Below are 20,584 nucleotides of genomic sequence, written 5' to 3'. Positions count from 1 at the left end.
AAAAGTATGGTTAATTTTTCATGTTAATTCATTGTGTAATATTAATGGATACACAACCTTATTTCAGTGTGTTACCAATACATCTAATGAAAAGCAATCAAACAATGCCTCCATGGATAGATTACCCAAGATGTAAATATTATCATGCACTTTCTCAGCGACTCCTAAACTAACTTTTGTTCACTGAATAGTAAAATACCTGTCCTCTTTGATCTCTTTCTCTGATTCATCTTGTCTTCATAGGTAATTGAAATCTCAGTACATAAGGAAGGATGTATTCATTTGTTGTAAATATCACATCATGTTGAGATAATTTGCTATCATTATAGGGCTTAATTTAACTTTTACATGGATCAAACATAGTATTTTATTTATTTATTTTTTTTTTTTTTTGTACAACACTACCATTGGAATATATATAAAAAAAAACATGAATTGATTTTATTGATTGATTATTCTTAATTTGATTCTGTATGATGTGAGAGCATTTATCTGAATTTCATTTTAAATAAAACACTGCAGGTTGAAAGAAAAAGAGAGAAACAAAACTGTAATGATGATTCTGAGAGAAAACGTGCTCGCAGCCTATTGTTGCTATAGTAACGAAAGCAACATCCATGTGCATCTGATTGACAGTTAAAACACGCTCAGTTCATTTAATTTTGTGGTTATTTTTTGTTCCCTGTCTGTCACTCACTCGATGTTGTGTCGATGTAGTGACACTAGGGGTTCAAATTAAACCTGGGCCGGGTCGGCAAGCACCGCGGGCGATCTGGATGTGGACATGGGAGTGTTTCCGCCGGCTCAGCCCCCGCGGATCTCCCATCCCCCAGCATGCTTGTTCTATCTGGAAGAGCTGTCGAGCGATACAGGCAGTCCGCCTCAGGGCGTTTTTAATGTGTCGTTCGCGGCTCACGATGAGGATGAGCTTTCCGTCACAGCATCGGAGGGTGGGCTTCTGCTATCGGAAGTGGATGATTCTTCTGAGCTCCTGCCCATGGGCGGTAGAGCACAGGATGAGGCAGACGCTGAGATGGCAGCCGTACTTGTCTGGGTGGCTGCGAACATCAGGCTAAAGTGGAACCCTCCACCGTGCCCTGAGCGTTCGCAGCTGGATGATTGGTTTCTGGCCCCGGTGCCTTTCTACCCGGAAGTGCACGAGGAGCTAACAAAGTTGTGGAAGGCACCTTTTTCTTCCCGTACACGCTTCGCAGGCTCGTCCACTCTGACTAACCTTGACGGCGGAGAGGCTAAGGGATATGTTGAGTTTCCCCAGGTAGAGCGCGCCGTAGCGGTGCATTTATGCCCACAGGGCGCAGCCACCTGGCGTGATCGACCAAGGCTCCCTTCCAAGGCCTGTATGGGCCCCCTGGGCCTCGGAACCCACAATAAAAGAGCAGTTCAGGCAGAAGGTAGCAGCACCAGTGAAACAATTTCAGAGGCTCCTGGGGCATATGGCATCCTCGGTGACGGTTCTCTCCCTTGGGTTGATGCATATGAGACCGCTTCAGCACTGGCTACAGACTCGAGTCCCGAGGTGGGCATGGCACCACGGCACCTGGCGTGTGACCATCACGACACAGTGCCATCAGACTTTAAGCCCTTGGTCAGACCAGGCATTTCTACATGAAGGTGTTCCCCTATAGCAGGTCTCAAAGTGCGTCGTGGTCATGACAGACGCCTCGAACTCGGGCTGGGGTGCCGTGTGCAATGGGCAGGCAGTGTCGGGGCTCTGGACAGGGCCCCGACTCCAATGGCACATCAACTGCTTAGAGTTTCTGGTAGTATTGCTGGCCCTGAGGAGGCTTCAGCCTTTGATTCATGGCAAGCATGTGTTGGTCCAGACCGACAACACAGCGACCGTAGCATACATAAACCACCAAGGCCGTGTACGCTCGTGTCGCATGTCGCAACTCGCCCGCCGCCTCCTCCTTTGGAGTCAGCAGACCTTGAAGTCTCTGCGAGCCACTCACCTCCCAGGCGTGCTCAACAGTGCAGCGGACGCGCTCTCACGGCAGGTAATGCTCGTGTACTCGTGGTATGCCCCTTTTCAGGTGAGCCCATGTTCTCGGGCTCAGTGCTTCATACGTGGTGATTCCCCTTGGTAATCCCGTATGATGAGTTTCCACTGTTCGGTTTCCCCGTAGGTGAACCCTGTGGTTCCCCTCGCCAGAGCTTTCTCTGCCTCAGCCACTGTTGCGGTGTACCCTCTCTGTAGATAGGGTCCTCCGGTGGTATCATTCCATATGTGAACTTCCCCATTGGTAAGTCCATGTGAGGTATTCTCCACATGTTAACCTCCCTCCAGTAGGATGTGGTCTCCGGAGTGCCCTCCATCCTGGAGAGGGAACAGCACTTCCCAGCGCTATTCTAGAAAGTGCTCGGCAGAAATTGCTTAACAGCAATCAGGTAAGGCTCCGCTGGTAGCCTCGTTGGGTAAGTGCCTCCTCCCCCCTGCCTTACCTAACTTGTGGAAGGTCACAACGTGGTGGAGCGCTCGCTGCGAGGCACGCAGCAGCTTGCCTGTGTCCACTCTCCCGTACCTCTTGACACGGTTCAGTGCCTGCAGTGTTTCCTATAAGAACCCCTAGTGTCACTACATCGACACAACGTCGAGTGAGTGACAGACAGGGAATGTCTTGGTTACTGATGTAACCTCTGTTCCCTGATGGAGGGAACAAGACATGTGTCCCTCCAGCCATGGCGCTGAACCGGCCGCTGACATGGCCGGGACTCTCTATCGGCTCCTCAGCATAAATCTGAATGAGTGGTGCACGCCATCTCCTTTTATACCCATATGTCCGGGGGGGAGAGTGGCATGCAAATTCCACTCACCAATTCTCACTGGCCTTTTCTACTTTAAGCAAAGGTGTCTGGGGCTCTCAAGATCAAACCTCTAGTGTCACTACGTCGACACAACATCTCATTCCCTCCATCAGGGAACAGAGGTTACATCAGTAACAAGATGTTATTTCAGCAGACAGCATGCTTTATACATTCGGATCAACAACATTCAGTTAAAGAGAGTAAACTTTATCATTCAATTGAACTGTGAGCAACCATTTAGACACTTAAGTTAGCTGTGCTCTGTCCATGTACTGAATGAATGCTCATCCTTGAATGAGCGGGGATTTCTGCACATTTACTTGAACCACTCATGCAATGTCAATGGTATGACCCATTTTAGGGGTGGCCCAGATTAGTCAAGACTAGCAGATTCGTGATTTATTATCGATTTACAATCGAATGCCAAATTCAGAAATTGCTTGGGTGGCAATTATATAAAATAATAATGAATAAGTAAATAAATAAATAAAAACAAGCGGCCAAATCAGTCCTCATGCCACCAGGACTTCCCCCGCCACTCCTGATGGCCAGACCGGGCCTGGGACTCATTTCCCAAAAGCATCGTAAGCCAAAGTAGATTTTAGAATCCATTTTATGATTCATCTTAGTTTAGCAGCCCATTTCCCAAAAGCATTGTAACTTAAGTAGTCCTTGAAAATGTTCATAGATTTACGATTGCTCTGGAGTAATCGTACAGCGCTAAGAGCATCGTAAGGACACAGACTTATGCAGACACTTGCAGGACAATCGTGAAATTACACCTAATACATTTTTAATACCTATAGCTGCACTTTATGCTAAGACTTTAATATCAGGATATATGTGTTTTATTTATTTTTATTTTAACAGACAAGTCTAGTAATAATAATAATAATAATAATAATAATAACGAAATGCATAAAATAGATAGTCTATATAAATGGATGAATGGATTAATTTGTAAACAAATAAAGTTATTTGTGTGGACTAGCTGGTAACAGCAACGTGGTGGCATGACTGATGCAGACAACTGTATATATTAAAAGCAGAGCGAGAAGAAAAAAGTCAATAACTGCATGAAAATCGTCTGTATATATTGGCTTATACTCGTCTCCTCTTCGTGTAGCACCACACATGCAACACTGATGTCACCGTTATACATTTTAGGAGTAAAGAGCAGACCTCCGCTTTATTGGTGAATGTCCCTAAAGCACATCTTCTAAAAGTCTCTTTATTTTGCGCTGCGTGATAACAAGGTGAACCTCGTATTATTCAATGAATGCTTGTAATTAGCAGGATCATACACAGGGCCTCCACTCTCCACTAATCCTGGAAGCTTTCATATTTATTTATTTATATCCTTTATTTAACCAGGAAGGTCCCATTGAGATAATACAATCTCTTCTTCCAGGGAGTCCTGGTCAAGGCAGCAGCACATATAAATTTCAAAATAAAATTCAAAAGATAACAAATACTGCAAATAAAAAAATAAAAAATAAAAAAAGAAACAGTCGATATATACCAGTTTGCAAAAGACCTTTAAAAGTGCTCAAAGGGGGAAGTATATCTAAAATGATTACATTTTGCAATTCATTCCATGCCCAAGGAGCATAAATAGAAAAAGCAGTTTTTCCAAATTCAGAATGTACCCTTTGAATTTGAGTTGTAGATCTCGTGCAGAAACTATTTGTACGATAGGTTAAAAGATTAGAAACATAAGGGGGTAATTTACCTAAAAGTGCCTTGGCAATAAATAAAAACAGAGAAATATCGAGAGAAATGTGTGAAAACGAAATATTACACATGCAAGTCTGATTATGGAAGCAGATTGTGTTGAAGAAAAGATCATTCTGATCATTAATAAAATCGCTCGTAGAAAACGCTCTTAACCGCTAAGATCAGTTGTTATTGGGAAATGAGGCCCTGGCTAGCGCTCTTAAAATAGGGCTCTACATGGAATATTTGTACTTTTAAAAATATATTTTTCACACAGCAGCACATTTAAAGTGAACTAATGGAGGCACAAAGGTAATTTAAAACAGTGGAAAAGTTACGGGTTATTTCCTGAAAACAATTACAAATCCATCATCATTTAATTACTCTGTCCTTCAAAACTTATGTGACTGTCCTCCATGAAACATAAGAGGAGAATTTTGAAGGAATTTTCTTCCATTCAGTAGTCCCCAAGATTCTGCCTAATATCTCCTTTTGTGTTCTATGGAAGAGAGAGGGTCATATAGGTCATGTAAATGATAACAGAATTTTCGTTTTTGGGTGAACTATCACTTTAAGAGAAATGGTGACCAGTTATAGCATCTAAATATACACTTTTCCGCATGCATTCATATTAATTGTAATCTAAAATCTTGATATTGATTAAAAAGATAATGGACGAGCTATGTATCAACCACCCATTTATAGGTACATTTGAATACATTGTCCTCTGATAACCCTCTTTGAATATTCATGTTTGTTTGTGTTTTCTGTCACAGACACAGAAGCGGAGAGAAATGCTCTAAAAGAACATGTCTATCCCAAACTACGAGACTTCTGCAGGGAGAACTATGGCATTGAGTTCCAGGTAACAGATTTTAAGTTTCAAGTCTGTCTATTTAAGTTTAAGTCTATGTTTTACTCTAAAACAGCCAAAACCAAGAAGATTTATTTGTCTTTCTCTCTCTCTCTCTCTCTCTCTCTCTCTCTCTCTCTCTTTTTCTTTTCATTCTATATTTCCCTTTCTTGCTCTGTGGGTTGGAAAGATGAAGTTGCTTTGGGACTGTTGTGGGATCTCATCAGTGATATGCCCATGCAAAGCGAAAACATGTCCCTCTTTTATTCCCCCTAAGGGACATGGCCCAAAATTCTCTGCTCTCTTCCCCTACTCTCCTCAGGAGTGGTATTTACAATGCAAATGGTTTGTTGTCTGAGAGAATGGAGCAGTGGGGAGATTTTTATCAGGCAATTTGATAAACAAATTTAGGGTCTGGAAGAGGTACCATGCAGTGCTTCAGACAGCATGCTGAGATTGGACTGAGGCAATATGGGTGTGGGGCTTGACCTGATTTCGAGTCTCCCCTCAAGAAACAGATCTGTATGTAAGACACTACGGCTCATTAAACAGGGACCTAGTCAGTGATATTTAGCCTGTTTTTGGTGCTGCCGAAATCATAAAAGTGACTTTGATAACAGTGACAATCTCTGATTCGTATAAGCCTTATTCAGTTCTCACAAAAAGGCTTTTGAAGTATAATAATAAAGGCACTTTTGAGGTTTTTAGTTTGTTTCTTTCTTTTATCCTTTTTTTAGTGTGCAATTTTTTGGATGTTAAAATGCTTTCTTCTTTCCCAGCTTAATGTGGGAAAAATGTAAAAACTCTTTGGCAGTTTGTCTGACACAGCACCTTTGATTCAACCATGGTGTGCTTTTGAGGTGGGACTGCCTATTTTTTTGGCCAATGGAAGACAGGGGAAGTGTTTAGGAAACCTGTTTTGAAACAATCTCTGCGTCCAAAATTGCATACTGTCAGAGTGTGTACTGTATTTGATGAAGGACACACTTCACGGCCAGCAAAACAGTACGATCATTAGGTATGCAGATGAGTAGAATGAATAGATTCTAGACATTCTTCCAACCGTGACCTGAATATACGACCTAAAACAACCGCGGAAATAATCGACTCTGTATTTTATTTTATTTTTTAAACAAGCACCATTTAAGCACAAGGAACAACTTTCAACAACCTTTTAAACACAAGGACCAGCCAGTTAGCCTATTAGCTTAGCATCATTTCTTCTCCTCTTTATTTTAATGACATTTCTAATCACTGTCACCACCTAGTGTTACAGTGGTATGATTTTATTTTTATTGAACACTTAAGTTGCTGTATATTAAAATCATTTTAAAAGAGTATTAATCTTTGTGGAATAGGGTTAGGTATAGGTGTAAGGATGGGTGTAAAGTTGTGGGGTTGCTGCAGGACTCCAAATAAACACAGTGTATGAATGTAACATCCAGCTGTTGTAAGACTTCAGCATTTCAGTTATTTGAAGGGGTTGTAACTTGTTGTGGGTTGCATTAGTATTGCTGGATGCAGAAAGACCCTTCACTAGTGCGCAGAAATGACACACTTCACCTTCAAGCAACCTCTCCTTGAGTCTTAGTATAATTATCTCATCATCCTTCATCATATATGAGCCGTTCTATCTCTGCTCACCCTTTCATGAATGTCAGCTTATCTGAGATTAATGAGAAATTAAGGTCAGTCAGACTAGTCATTAATCCATGGTCTACTACATATTTGGGATTTTATGAATCAGGCAACTTGTGGCATCCAGTATTAAGCGAGATAACTGGCCAAATGAGCATTTCTTGACAACTAGTTATGTGCTATTACTGAGACTCAGATCTCAAAGTAAATGGCTTCAATAAAACAATTGTTTCAAGTGGTTGTATTACAGCACATACATGGCATGATTAGTTCCTTAAGGAGAAGGAGATTTTTTGAAGCACAAATCTGCCCAGTTATTACCCAGAATCATTGAACTGAGATTACATATTATAGTGCAGTCACTCAAATGTTAATTTTACTTGAGTTACAGAGAGCTGTTTAGATCTGGCTTTTCTGGTGAAAACGGTGTGGACGATTCCAGTAGCATTTTCTAACTAGTTAACTTGTATTAACTAGTGTAGTAAATTATTTTTCTACACACCTTTTTGTCAGGGAGGTAGATTACACTAGCTAGCTCATTAAAACCTATGTAATATATCACTATATTCCTTATATAATATTTTGTCAATAAATATTACTTTTAGCTAGTCTGGGAACTGTATGTATATGTCCGGTGGCATGCAGAACTCATCAGCATATAATGGTAGACCTCTCACCTTTTTTTTATTTTCTTTCTTTTTTGCAATGTCTTACCTGTGCTTTAGCAGAGTAAAACCCAGGGGAAAAATCTGTCCTAAAAGGTGGAAAATGTGATCATCCTCCATAGTGCACTTGCTCCAATATTTAGCCCTCAAGCCGTCGCCAACTGATGTATTTGTTATGTACATTGTAATCATGATTTCGCAGCACCACAGTGGAAAAAGAAACCGTTACTGTGCCAACTGGCCCAGATCAGAACGGCATGGTAAAACCTTTATTTATAATTAATTATCAATTATTAATTGTCAATTATTTATAATTATTAATATGAGAAATTAGCATCTGTTTTCCAGCCTTTTTTCACAGTTATCATCTTTTTATTTTAATAAACGGAAAGAAAAGGAAAGTTGGTGTCAGAAGAAGAGGAAAACAGAAAAAGGTTATGTGTGTGTGTGTGTGTGTGTGTGAGAGAGAGAGAGAGAGAGAGAGAGAGAGAGAGAGAGAGAAACAGAAAAGGAGAAAGAAGGGTGTTCTCTCAACTGGTAAATATGATGTGGCGAATCACGATTCTCTCTGGTCACCGTTATTTGATTCTATTTCCTGTGGCATCCCTGAGAGGGATGGATGCTGGATTGAGTGTGTCTGTGTACAAGTGTGTGTTTTATTTAGACAGACAAAGAGAGAGAGAGAGAGAGAGGCAGCATTTGAATGCCTTTGGCTGTCTTCCTGTTCAGTCCAGTAACACACACAACCATACACATGTTCAATCCCTTAAACTATGTGGAGATTAAACCTGGAAGTGCTGTAACATGACAGTGTGGGGCTACTGTATGATGGGCTTTCATAGACAAGTTTTAATAAGACTTCATGGATACAACTTTTTACTAAATTTGTAGACAGGCAATTTATGTATTCTATTAGATTAGATGAGAGGCAGTGTCTGTTCACATTTACATTTACTCATTTAGCAGACATTTTTGCTGCATTTTCCCAGGATGTCCAGCTAACATTTTTTATGTGATTTTCCTCAAAATAACAAAGCTTAAAGGGATAGTTTACCTAAAAAAGTCATTTACTCACTTGCATGCCATCCCAGATGTGTATGACTTTCTTTCTTCTGCTGCACACAAACAAAGATTTTTAGAAGAATACCTCTGCTCTGTTGATCCATACAATGCAAATGAATGGTGACCAAAACTTTGAAGCTCCAAAACGCATATAAATGCAGCATAAAAGTAATCCATAAGACTCCATTGGTTTAATCCATGTCTTCTGAAGAAATCCAATACATTTGGGGAAGAACAGACCAAAATTTAACACATTTTTAGTATAAATCTTGGCATCAGCAGTCTCCTTGGTGATCATGATTTCAAGCTCGATTACACTTCCTAGCGCCATATAGCGCTCTGCACATGTGTCAAGCACCAGGAAGTGTAATCGAGCTTGAAATCATGAACATGCCTAGAAACTGCAATGGCAGGTGTGTGTGATGAGAGAATTTTTTGGGGTGAACTACTCCTTTAATACTTGATTGAAAGAAATCATAAAAAGTGTGAATTTTACCTTGATCTCTTTGGTGTCATCATATTTGAAAACCTGACTCAGTGTAAAATAACTGCATGCCATATTTATATTGATTTATATTGGTTAATTATTCATGACAACCCTAAAGGTAATCCATTTTAAATCCTCTCTTTTGAGTCTTTAATGTCTCTACAAACACAATCAAGCTTTCTCCTCCCCACATCACCATCTCTTTGTTGACACAGACCACTAAGGTTCACACTGTCTTTACTCAAACCTCAACTGACCATTTAAACAACGGTATAATCTGTTGACTAACCACCAATTAGATTCCAGTCAACTTAATCACATCAATGCGAGCCCAGTCTCCACACATAACACAGACTCACTAACTCAAAGTCCTGTTTTCACACAAACAATACTTCATAATGATGGACTTAATAATCCAATGAGAGAGGAAGAGAAGAACGGTATGCACTTGCAAATCGCTGGTAATACTGTTTGGCTGCCATGACGACGGCAGCAGAGGCAAGTTTTGATTATAGGGCCAGAGTCAAGGCTGTGGGAGGGGCAATTGAGCTGCCTAACACATTTACATTACAGAACCTACTGATTTGCATACACATAAGTAAATATAAATATTTAGCAAGACCAAGTTTGATTAGCAGGAAATGATTAAATGAGTTGAATGGTGAGAAAATGGTAAATTATCATATAAAAAAAAATATCAAATGTCAAATAAATTTGTCAAATTTAACCTTAACTGCCCTTATAAAAAATTGCCACGGTTACCATAGGACCATTGTTTTAGCATTTATTATTACTACTGTAAATTCATTATAGATTAATATGGGATCTTCCTCAAATTGTGTAGGAAGTAAGCGGGAAGACACTTTTTTATGAGTGGCTAATACCAAGTTAACACTGTTTTAGTGTAGTAACAATTACTAGAAACTGTGCTATTTTGGTGGAAATTATAGTTAACGTGGTCAAATTAAAGGGTTTATTTACTACCCTTATAATTTATTATTTAATCAGAATATTTTTTTGTGTCAAAACTGTCAAAGCTGCAAAATATGTAGAATGTGTAAGAGCTGTGAATCAATTAAAAATCTTTAACTAATAATTAATCGCATGGTTTTCTGTAATTAATAGTGATTAATCATGGTACGTTAAAGCAGACATTAAAATATAATATAATGTATGTTAAAATGTTCAGTTTTTTGCAAATAAATGTAATTAGACACATATTTACAGGTTTAAATATTTGATACAAGTATATGTAAACATGCCATAAAATCACTGGACATGCTGTAATTAAAAGTTGGGCAACATATTCTGCCATTTTCCAGTGAACTTTAATAATAGGATCAAATGGGCAGATTCAATTCATATCAAGCTTTATTGGCAAGATAAACTTATGTGTGCATTCCAAATGCATTAACACACTATACATACAGATATATACTGTACATACATATAACACAAATTGAATGCTGAAGTTTAATTTGCTAAAGTTTAAAATCTGAAAACTTTTATTTTCTTTGGTTGCTGTTCAATCTCTATTGCGCACACACTGGGTCTTTCTCGTGAGGTTTCACTTTTAATACTCACGTTTTCAGGTGATGCAAAGAGATACGGCAGCTTGCCTCTTTCACACCTGGCTAATCACTGTGTTGGTAAAATCTCCATTCTCCAGCAATTCAGTAATTCAGCTCCCATGTTTATTATGCCCAGGGACATGCGTCGTGCATGATGAATAAGTGTGCACTGCTCCACACGATCAGTTTCTGTGCTAGGATGTACAGTCGAGTCAAGCATGTGCCTGCTGGAAATTTATATATGCCAGTTTTACCCACAGAAAGTGGGGGAAAACATTACTGACGTTACAGGAAGTGAAAAAAAAACTGATTAATTGCGTTTTTTTTTTTTTTTTTTTAATGCGTTAAACAGTCAACAAAACAAAAATTAACAAAATACATTTCCCAGTTCTAACATATAAATACTGTTTATTTCTTATCCCAGGTGTCAAGGTCGCAGTCTAATGTTATGCCTCATGATTTTTCAAGGACTCACTTATTTATTTATAGTATTGTTTGTTTTACACCGTATTTCTTGAGTTCACATTTAAACAGGGCCTTGTTTCTCAAAAGCATCATAAGCCTAAGTACATCGTAGAATCCATCTTATGATTCATCTTAGTTTTGTGGCCCATTTCCCAAAGCCATCGTAACTTAAAACTACACTACCTAACTTTGTGCTCTCTAGCGACATCTGTGATCGAAAGTTAAAACTGCAAGCAATTTGTGGAAGAACACTTTACATCAGTTGTGTTTTGGCACTGCTCTTCTGACTGATGAATCTCATGATTTGAGCATACCTGGACATCACCTGTGTGTGATGACTGGGAGATATTCAGAGCCAGAGTCATAACTTGATATATTCATGTTGATATTATGTTATGCAATTAAACATTTAAAACTGAAATATTTTGCTGAAGATTAAAAAAAAAACACTCCTATTTACATATTTTGACACTTATAGAGCTTTTCTGACACTACACTCAAAGCGCTTTTACATAGAAAACAGCAGACTCTCCTCAATCACCACTTACCGGTATATTTTAATAGGATTTTTAAAATGTTTTATCTACTTATAATATTTGTATTGTACTACACTTATCAATTTAAGAGGTCAAACTCATGTTATGGCTGATATGAGTTCAATGGAAGACTTTATTATTTTTATATGTTACTGTACAGCCTTAGGTGATAATGCAAGTGGACCATAATACTACAATAGTATGCCTATGCAATGCACACAATAACACCGTAAACTAAAAACATAAAATGACGATTCAATCATGATGGGGATAAAATATACTTTATTAAACATTAAAATAATATGCTTAAATATGCAATATAACAATTACAAGAAGTAAATTTCAGAAGTCATAAATACTAGTAAACATGTCACATTAACTTCCCCCAACAACATAGATACATCGCGATCGGTTAACACACGAGTAATGCTCGATTCATACGTGCATGACAACCAATATAAGCTTCAACAGCCCTACCAGAAAACATATCCAAGCATTATAGCAGGTAAACAACTTCGCCAAACGGATAACAGATATACATCCATGCAGACTGCAGCGATGCTGTGAACCGTGTGAGTATGACTGACTGAACTGCAGTGAAGTTTCCCCAGCCAGAACACGTGATGGCTGGTTCTTCTTTACTGTGTTTACGGACATGACGTAATGGCATAAGGATGGATAACTTAAGCAAGAGATTTCGCACCAAATCCGGCCTTATTATAATTAATGCTTGTAATTAGCAGGACCATATACATGTCTTCATTGATCCTGGAAGCTTTCATCTCGACCCACAGAGCAATTGGTAAAAAAAAATATTATTACAAATGTACACATGATCAACAAAGCAGTGATTGTGTATATAAATAGAATGTTCTGCATAAAATTACTGCAAAACAAAATGTAATTATGTGGTGAATTAGGTTGTACATTGAAGAAAATATCTTTAAATATTTCCAGCAAGGTAAATTATAAACATTTATAAAGTTATGCACAAATATAATGAAGTTACAATGATGAGCTGCACTCTACAGTCACATTTCTACACTTCACATATACAGACACCGACTCTCTTAAGTAGCACTTAAAGCATGTCCTCGTGCATTCATGTTAAGTGCAATTTTAGGAAAACTTACATAAAATCGCTCTTAACCACTAAGATTAATCCTTATTGGGAAACGAGGCCCAGATTTGGCTTATCCACAATGGGAGGGCATCATGATGAATCTCAAGCTACTGTATAAGTTACATATACGTAGTTGATTATAATTTATACAGATAGAAATGTTATCAGAATTTTTGCTGGATTAAAGAAATTGTTAATCCAAAAATGTAGGTTCTTTCATAATTCATTCATAATTCAGATTCGTCTTTTCAATACAATGGCAGTTGATAATGACTCACTTTAAAGATAAAAAAGCACCCAAATGTATCATAAAAGTAAACCATGCTGCTCCTGTGTCATATTCCAAGTCTTCTGAAGGTGCACAATAGGTTTTGTTGAGAAACAACGCAAAAGGAAAGTCATTTTTCATTGACAGTCTTGTCGGACCAGACCGGGATATTCATTAAAAATTGCACTGTTTTGTTACGCATCAGAAAGAAAGTCTTCCTTGAATTTCCATTCTTGGGTGAACAATCATTTGTTATATATATTTGTTTTGTGATTAGGATCAAATTAACTTTCCTTTGGAACTCAGTTTAATGGGTTTTTAGACATCTAGAAATTGCGGACTGACCCAGGAACATGGTTTGCTAAAAAAGCAAACGAGCAGACAGGACATGCCAGTAACTTAGGGTTAATTTCCTTGTTTATTGTTATAAAGGTGGTAAAGTGGGATTGTGACCTATGTAACCTTCCAGTTGGTGGTTCTTTTGCCCTCATCAGCAGACCATGAACACCTACAGTCACCCTGTGAATTCATAGCGAGTTATGTAAGTGCTCCACACTGACGATAGCACAGTGGGCCTGTCAGCACTCATTGGAGCTTCATCAATTGAGAAGGTGAAGAAAGGGAACAGAAAACACTTGAAGGGTACAAAGAGACAGAGAGAGATGAAAAGACTGAATGGCACAAATCGAGGTGCAAATGTTCACCCCTCTTGGGGTTTGGAGGTTACGTGCTGCTGTTGATGCATGGCCCATTGATCCAAAGGCTTGTATGGAATTAAGGTGGCTTCTGCATTTTGACTTGATATATATCGATTAGCCTTTTGCATTTTAATTCCAGGCATAGAAATGATTGATGTCTCAAAACTCAAAAGGAAGTTCTATGGTTTTATAGTTTAACCATTTGCCTGCCATCAATTTGTGTCCTTCTGTTTCTCTCTCTCTCTCTCTCTCTCTCTCTCTCTCTCTCTCTCTCTCTCTCATCTAAATTGAAAAGGCCACCAGACTAGGCAGCTGGTTGCCATAGCAGAAGTCTAATTGCAGAGGCACTCAAGAGCAGTGCATTGTGGGTAGTATGTGAGATGAGATGAAGGCATGGAGATTGGTGACTGCTCCAAGGGGTTGAGGAACATGCTTTTCTCTGCAGGGTGGGTGAGCTAACAGCCTTTTAAATCAGGGGAATTCTGACAGACCTTTTTATTTCTCCCTTTCTGTCTTTCCTCCTCTTTCCTTCTATATCTATCACTTTTAATCTCTGTGTATACCCTTGTATCTGTCTTTCTGTATTCTTTTTTTCCTTTTAACTCTTTTCCCTCCTACTTTTCCCTAATACACATTCTATTGCCCTTTCCCTTGTCTTCTATAATTGAGCATTTTAACGGTAACATATAGTGATAGACAATCATACACGTTGGAGTATCATATTTCTTCCCTAATTGGCCCTTAATGGGGAACATCGGTTGACTCATTAGTCTTCTCTTAAAGTGATACATTCATGTAGAGGCAGCAGCCAGAAGAACGATTAATCATAACTCATCGTCTCAGGAGAATCTGTAGGCCTTTTCATTGGGCTGATATCGGCAACCACGTTGTAAATGATGTTTGTATTCTCTGCCACATCGTTTTGATCTCATCTTGAAATCTGCCCATCACACCATGATATTAAACCACTTGACTCTTGTGCTGTTTACCAATTAGATGATGTTTTTTTCTATTTTGCAAGAGTTGTGATCACCATAGGCAGTCAAGCCAAACTGAATCTTAGATTTTAGGCTCTATTTTAGATTTAAAACTGTATACTTATACTGTATTGCTGTTTGCAGGCTTTGTAATTGGGTAGTTCCCATGAAATACTTTTGCAAAGTTGATATGTACTTCAGTATGACATGCTAAAACAGCATTGCTAATTTATGACCATATTAAATGAGAGAAGCATGGAATATATGTGAATTTGATAATTCATATGTCACACCACAGGACAATTTAACCCTTAAATGCATGCCTCGGATCTATGGTGACCCAGGACCCCATTCCACCTTTTTAAACTCATCCACTTTTTTGGAGTTACGCCCCCACCTCTTTAATATTCCTCAACCTTTCTCTTATGAATAATTATTTCTCTCATTATATAATTGCTTAACACTTTAAGCTCAGATGGGCCTGTGAGAAAAAAAAAAAAAAATCATCAAAATATTAACAACTACTGTACAGTCTTGACCATCACAAAATAGGTATCGACTGAAAGCTTAGAAGCTATACTTTCCAATGCATGCAGGCATTATGACCAAAACTGAACAAGTATTTTAAAATTTGCAGACAAATCAGAAGTGTCCTGTTTTGATAATTGATATTAAAAAAAAAATTTGCACTGTGCAAATTATTGTGATCAGTAAAAACATCAAACTGATTGAATAGCCATGTGTCATATGTTGTTGGAAAGCTCTGTTTTACTCACAGACAAAAATATAGAGAGTAATGGCTAAGTATATGTCTTTGACCATTATACTGGTGTTGCTTGTATGCTGCGTTTTCACTTAAAACTTCACGAAATATAAACAGAACACAAAATATCACATACCATTATTTAGGAGGTGATTATCTTTCAAACGAGCCCACACACAAGGTAATCGGAGGCATAGATCATTAGATAATTCACACAAAGCACAATGTTACATATGGCCACCAGGAGATGATGCCATGTAAATGATGCGGACTCATTGAGTCAAAAGGCACTCATTCTGTAAAATCTCAGTACTAAAATCAAGTGTCCATGCTATGCATACCTTTATTCATTGTTGTGTTTGCATGTGTAATTAGTTTTTTATGTACAATTATTATGTTTTATTTGTTTGGAGAGGCTTTTGGATACATGGAGACGTTTTTGGACACTACAATAAATTATTTTGTAATGCTATAACTTATGATTGCTTTGTCGTTTCAACACAACATTTTGCTCAGATACAGTTGACTTGATTGGGAACGAAACAAAAGCTTTTCCGAGCCATCTTATTTACACCCAGAGATATAAAATGTCAAAACAGAAAGATATGAAAAAAGTACGTTTTTGGATTGTAAGTTTACTATCACATATCTATTTTAAGTTTCCTTAAAATTTCAGTGTGGAAGTAATGAATCCCATTCTATCATTTATTATATCATCTCTTTGATATGTAAAAAATAAAACATCAAAATATAACCGAATATCTCCTATTCTATTATTTTTTCTCTCTATTAATTTTAATTCTACTGAAAATGCTTTGAAATTTGTACACTATCTAGGCATTTTGTAGATCCATTTTATTTGGTAGATATATGTGCCAGGTCGCTTTAAACGTACCTAATTTTGTTTTAAAGGTCTCATACAATAGATTTACATGCATCCAAGGTCAAAAAACACTTTAATTTGCTCATAATTTAAATTGCAGCATTATCTTTTTTTTCCAGTGTCAAAAACAACTCATTCAATGATCCGTTCTAAAGGATTCATTCTAAACTCCTCCTTTCTGCTCTGATTGGTCAGATGTCCCAGTCTGTTGTGATTGGTCTGCTGCTTAGTGTAGTGTTTGAGGGCAGGTCAAAGCTGTTCGCGAGCAGCCAATGAAGACCAGAGGCTTTACCAAATTATGTAGGTTAGTACAGGAAGTAAGTCTGGAATTACTAATGACTCGTTTCAGGTGTTCAGAATCGGTTCTTACCTTTGGGAGTCAGTAACTCTTACTGACTTTTTTTACATTCACAAACAGCTATATAGCACACTACATGAAAGGTAATATTTGAAAAGCCATAATAGGTGCTCTAAGATCTGAGGTATGTAATAATGTTTGGCGAAACACCCATGCATTTAGGGGTTAAAATGAAGGTAAAGGCAAACAGTAAAAACTGTGAACAGAGATGGTGATCAGTAACAGTACCTAAAATATACATTGTCCCTTATACTTTCATTTAAATTCACTGAAACCTAAAACGTAGGGGGAAAAAGCCATTTAAAAGCCATGTTATGCATCATCTACCCAATTTTTATGGTTTGTTGTGCTATTTCACAATAAATAGCTATTTTTTTCCAAATATGTCATATACCAGGTGCAAAGTGAAACCAAAAGGATGAAACCAGTATAATTCAGAACTGTAAATATTGGCTGGAATGTGTTTCATTCTGCATATATATATATATATACATAATGCATTAATAACCAATCAATGTTGTTTTGCAATTGGAAATTTGGGAAACTAGTCTGCCACACTTGAGACATAACAGCCAGTGTTGGGTGTATCCAATTACAAAGTATTTAGTTACTGTAATGTAATTACTTTTTAGACAAAAAAAGTGTAACGAATAACATTTTAAATTCTTGTAATTAAATTACAGTTACTTTCAATAATTACTTTTAAATACATGTAATATGTATAATACATTTAAAATATGAATTCATATGTACGTCTGTTAGCATTTCTGTGACAGCTAAAGGGTGTGCGACAATGAATGACAAGGAAATGTAGACATTTTGAAAACCAAAAACATTTCTAGAAAAAGTGATTTAGAAAGTAACTTAAAAGTAAAATAATTAGTAATGTGATTACTGTTTAAATTAAGCAATCAGTCAAGTAATCTGATTACATTTTAGAGAAGTAATTAGTAATTTGGAGTGGATTATTTATTTTGAGTAACTTACCCAACACTGATAACAGCATGTTTGTAACAGTACAAACACGGCTGTTGGATTGAGTGTTGAGATTAACTGACAGCATGTCATCAAGATGCCAAGAGATTTCAGTTACAAAAGCATACAGTTCATCACCACCAGACTGTTCCTTCAAACACAGATTTTTTTTTTTCATTCAAATGCAAAGATGCATTTATTTTCTTTAATTCAAGGCTGCTGTTGGTTGTTTTCTCTGATAGTTTTTTCTGCAGTTTCATTCCCTTTTATTCCATCTCCAAGACATCATCTGAAAGTTCTTGGAATAATCATGAAAACTAAAGAGAAAAGAGAAGGATAGAGAGACATGGTCCTTTGAAGACGTATTATAGATTCACTCAAGCTTGAAAGTATTAGAACCTGTCAACAACAGTGCTTGAGCTGTTTTGTCTATGCTTTTTGTTTTATTATTTATTTTGAAGTTACATTTGAGAGACCAATCTATAAATGGTTAGCTAAATTTGATGCCACTTTGAGTGTCTTTCCAGGTCAGGTTTTGAATTTAAATGTAGAACTTTTGCAGCATTTCCATGTGAACAGTTTGACACACTTTCACCCTTTATAGCCAGCCATTCGAGATTTATAAAGAATTACGTTTGCAAATCCTCAAAACGAAGCCTCAGTGCGAGCTGTGTAATTATGTAAATACAGTCATATTTGCTTTATGTGATGAAATGAAATTTTATGACCAAAGCTCTCAGTTGCTGTGTAAACCTCATAAAAAACCACTATTGGTAGAAAATGACAGCTTTTCAGTCTCTTTTAGTCCACGTTTGAGTGTAATAATCTGCATTGAGTGATACTCGCTGGGTATGTGTGTATATTTTCTGTGAAAAACATGATTGTGTAGTCCCGCATGGTTTAAATATGGGCTATAATGGTGAGATATGAAGGGAAAAGAAGATACAGTAGTCAATATTTGTAATTGTTTTTTTGCCCAGAATACCAATTTGCTCTGTTTTCATAGTTTGTAACAATGTGATTAGCTTGTCATTTACAGATATGGGCATAATAAAAGCAGATGACAGCTGTCATAATTTAAGGAATCAGTGGCAGAAGTTGCATTCATAAAATCTGTCTTGCGTTTGGGGAATACACAAAGCCATTAATTTCCCTCATATGGTGGACTGTGCCAACTCATCCACTCATTACAAATCGGATGGCTTTGTGGCTTTGGTTCCCCAAAATATCTTTGTTTAGCTGAATCGCACAGCTTTTTTATACTCTCTGTCAGCTTCTTTATTCATTTTCTTATGTTTTTTTGTTTTATTTTTATAAATAGCATCAGATGTATGCTAATTATCTCCTTGTGTCCCTCACCTAGTTGTCATTTCCAGATGTCTTCTTATGTCTATATAGGCTACCTTGTTATCAGTCTTTCCCAGGGGCTATGCTGTCGCACCCTAAATGCTTGGTTAGTTAATAGTTCAGATCCATCAACCCCAATGTGTATAAGTGTGTTTGTGCATGAGTGTCTGTGTGTGTGTGTGTGTGTGTGTGTGTGTGTGTGTGTGTGTGTGTGTGAAAGCATGACTTATTGCACTCACTCTGTTTGAGTGAAAACAGCTCTCTCACCACTTATTCCACTGCTTGCAGCCAAAAACACAATCCAAAAATATTGGCTATTTCCCTCTTGTTCAGTCACTGACAGTCTGCCAATCACAATGTAAAATGCAGCCTATTGGTTGTAAACACGTCTATCAGTTTCTCAGGGCTACACCTAGTTATCATTCCCTGCAGTCCAAACGGGATAAATCAGCCTCTGAAGGGCCCTTGGACGGGAGAACAATCATGATAGCCATGCTGTAAGATTGCTTCAAACTGAATTTCCAATAAAAATGACTTAAAATGTGAGTTCCAAAAAACCTTATTTTTGAGCTCCACACCTTTCAGCCCTCCAAAGCTTTCATTTGGATGCACAATCTTACACTAATTATGCTAAATAAACCAACAACTTGTTTAAGGTCATATAAATGCCTTTCCCCAGCCTGATTTCATGAAAATATCCTGACTGTGGCAACATTTTTGGAAATGTAAGTGCAGCGTAGTTCTAGCAGGAAGACTAGAAGCTGTACATTATCGCACCATTAGCTAGGTAACTCCTAGCCAATCACATGTAAGCCATTGCTTTATAAGTCTGCTCACAATCTATCACATTGCTGTTTCAGTGTGCTAACACGGCAACCTCCACCACCCCACCACCACCAGCTGAGTCCCATCCTGCACGGGGATAGGCTCCTCGCCCCTGCCTCCTATCTCCGATAGGATAGGACGGTTCCGAGTACAACTTCTTCGGACCGCCATACGGGCTTACGCCAAAGAGAGACATTACATTTCTGTTTTATATTCATCAAATAAATGTCATCTTAAATTTCACTCAAGTCTGCAAGTCTTCCTGATAGAAATGAAATTATATGGTTCCTTACATGAATCACTGCAGTTTTGAGGTGAAATGTCCATGAGATGTCCATGAGGGGCACTAAAAGCAAGTTAAATGTTCTCCCAAAAATCTCCATGGAGTTTAAAATGTACATACCTTCCTCCCTGACCCAAAATTTTAACCTAAACCTTTAACCCAATCCTAATCAATAGTGTAAAAAAAAAAGCAAAAGTGAGATGATAGAGCATTAACCTTAAAAACCTCATCTGTTTTTCTAGTTTTAAATAAACCAAACTCACGT

The 20,584-nt window shown here is 37.8% G+C and overlaps 1 protein-coding gene across 2 annotated transcripts in view; it reads left to right on the top strand.

The window, feature by feature from the left end:
* The window catches only part of LOC127416496 (NACHT and WD repeat domain-containing protein 2-like), a 101,915-nt gene that overhangs the window by 19,996 nt on the left and 61,335 nt on the right, over positions 1 to 20,584 (top strand). For both annotated transcript variants that reach the window (XM_051655909.1, XM_051655902.1), the window contains exon 3: positions 5,319 to 5,407. In XM_051655909.1, coding sequence (XP_051511869.1) covers positions 5,319 to 5,407 — 89 coding nt within the window. The remainder of the gene's footprint in view (positions 1 to 5,318; positions 5,408 to 20,584) is intronic.

This window comes from Myxocyprinus asiaticus, chromosome 2 (genome assembly GCF_019703515.2).
Source record: "Myxocyprinus asiaticus isolate MX2 ecotype Aquarium Trade chromosome 2, UBuf_Myxa_2, whole genome shotgun sequence".
NCBI lineage: Eukaryota > Metazoa > Chordata > Actinopteri > Cypriniformes > Catostomidae > Myxocyprinus > Myxocyprinus asiaticus.
Note: the sequence above shows the minus strand (reverse complement) of the source record. Positions and strands in the feature narration are given on the sequence as shown.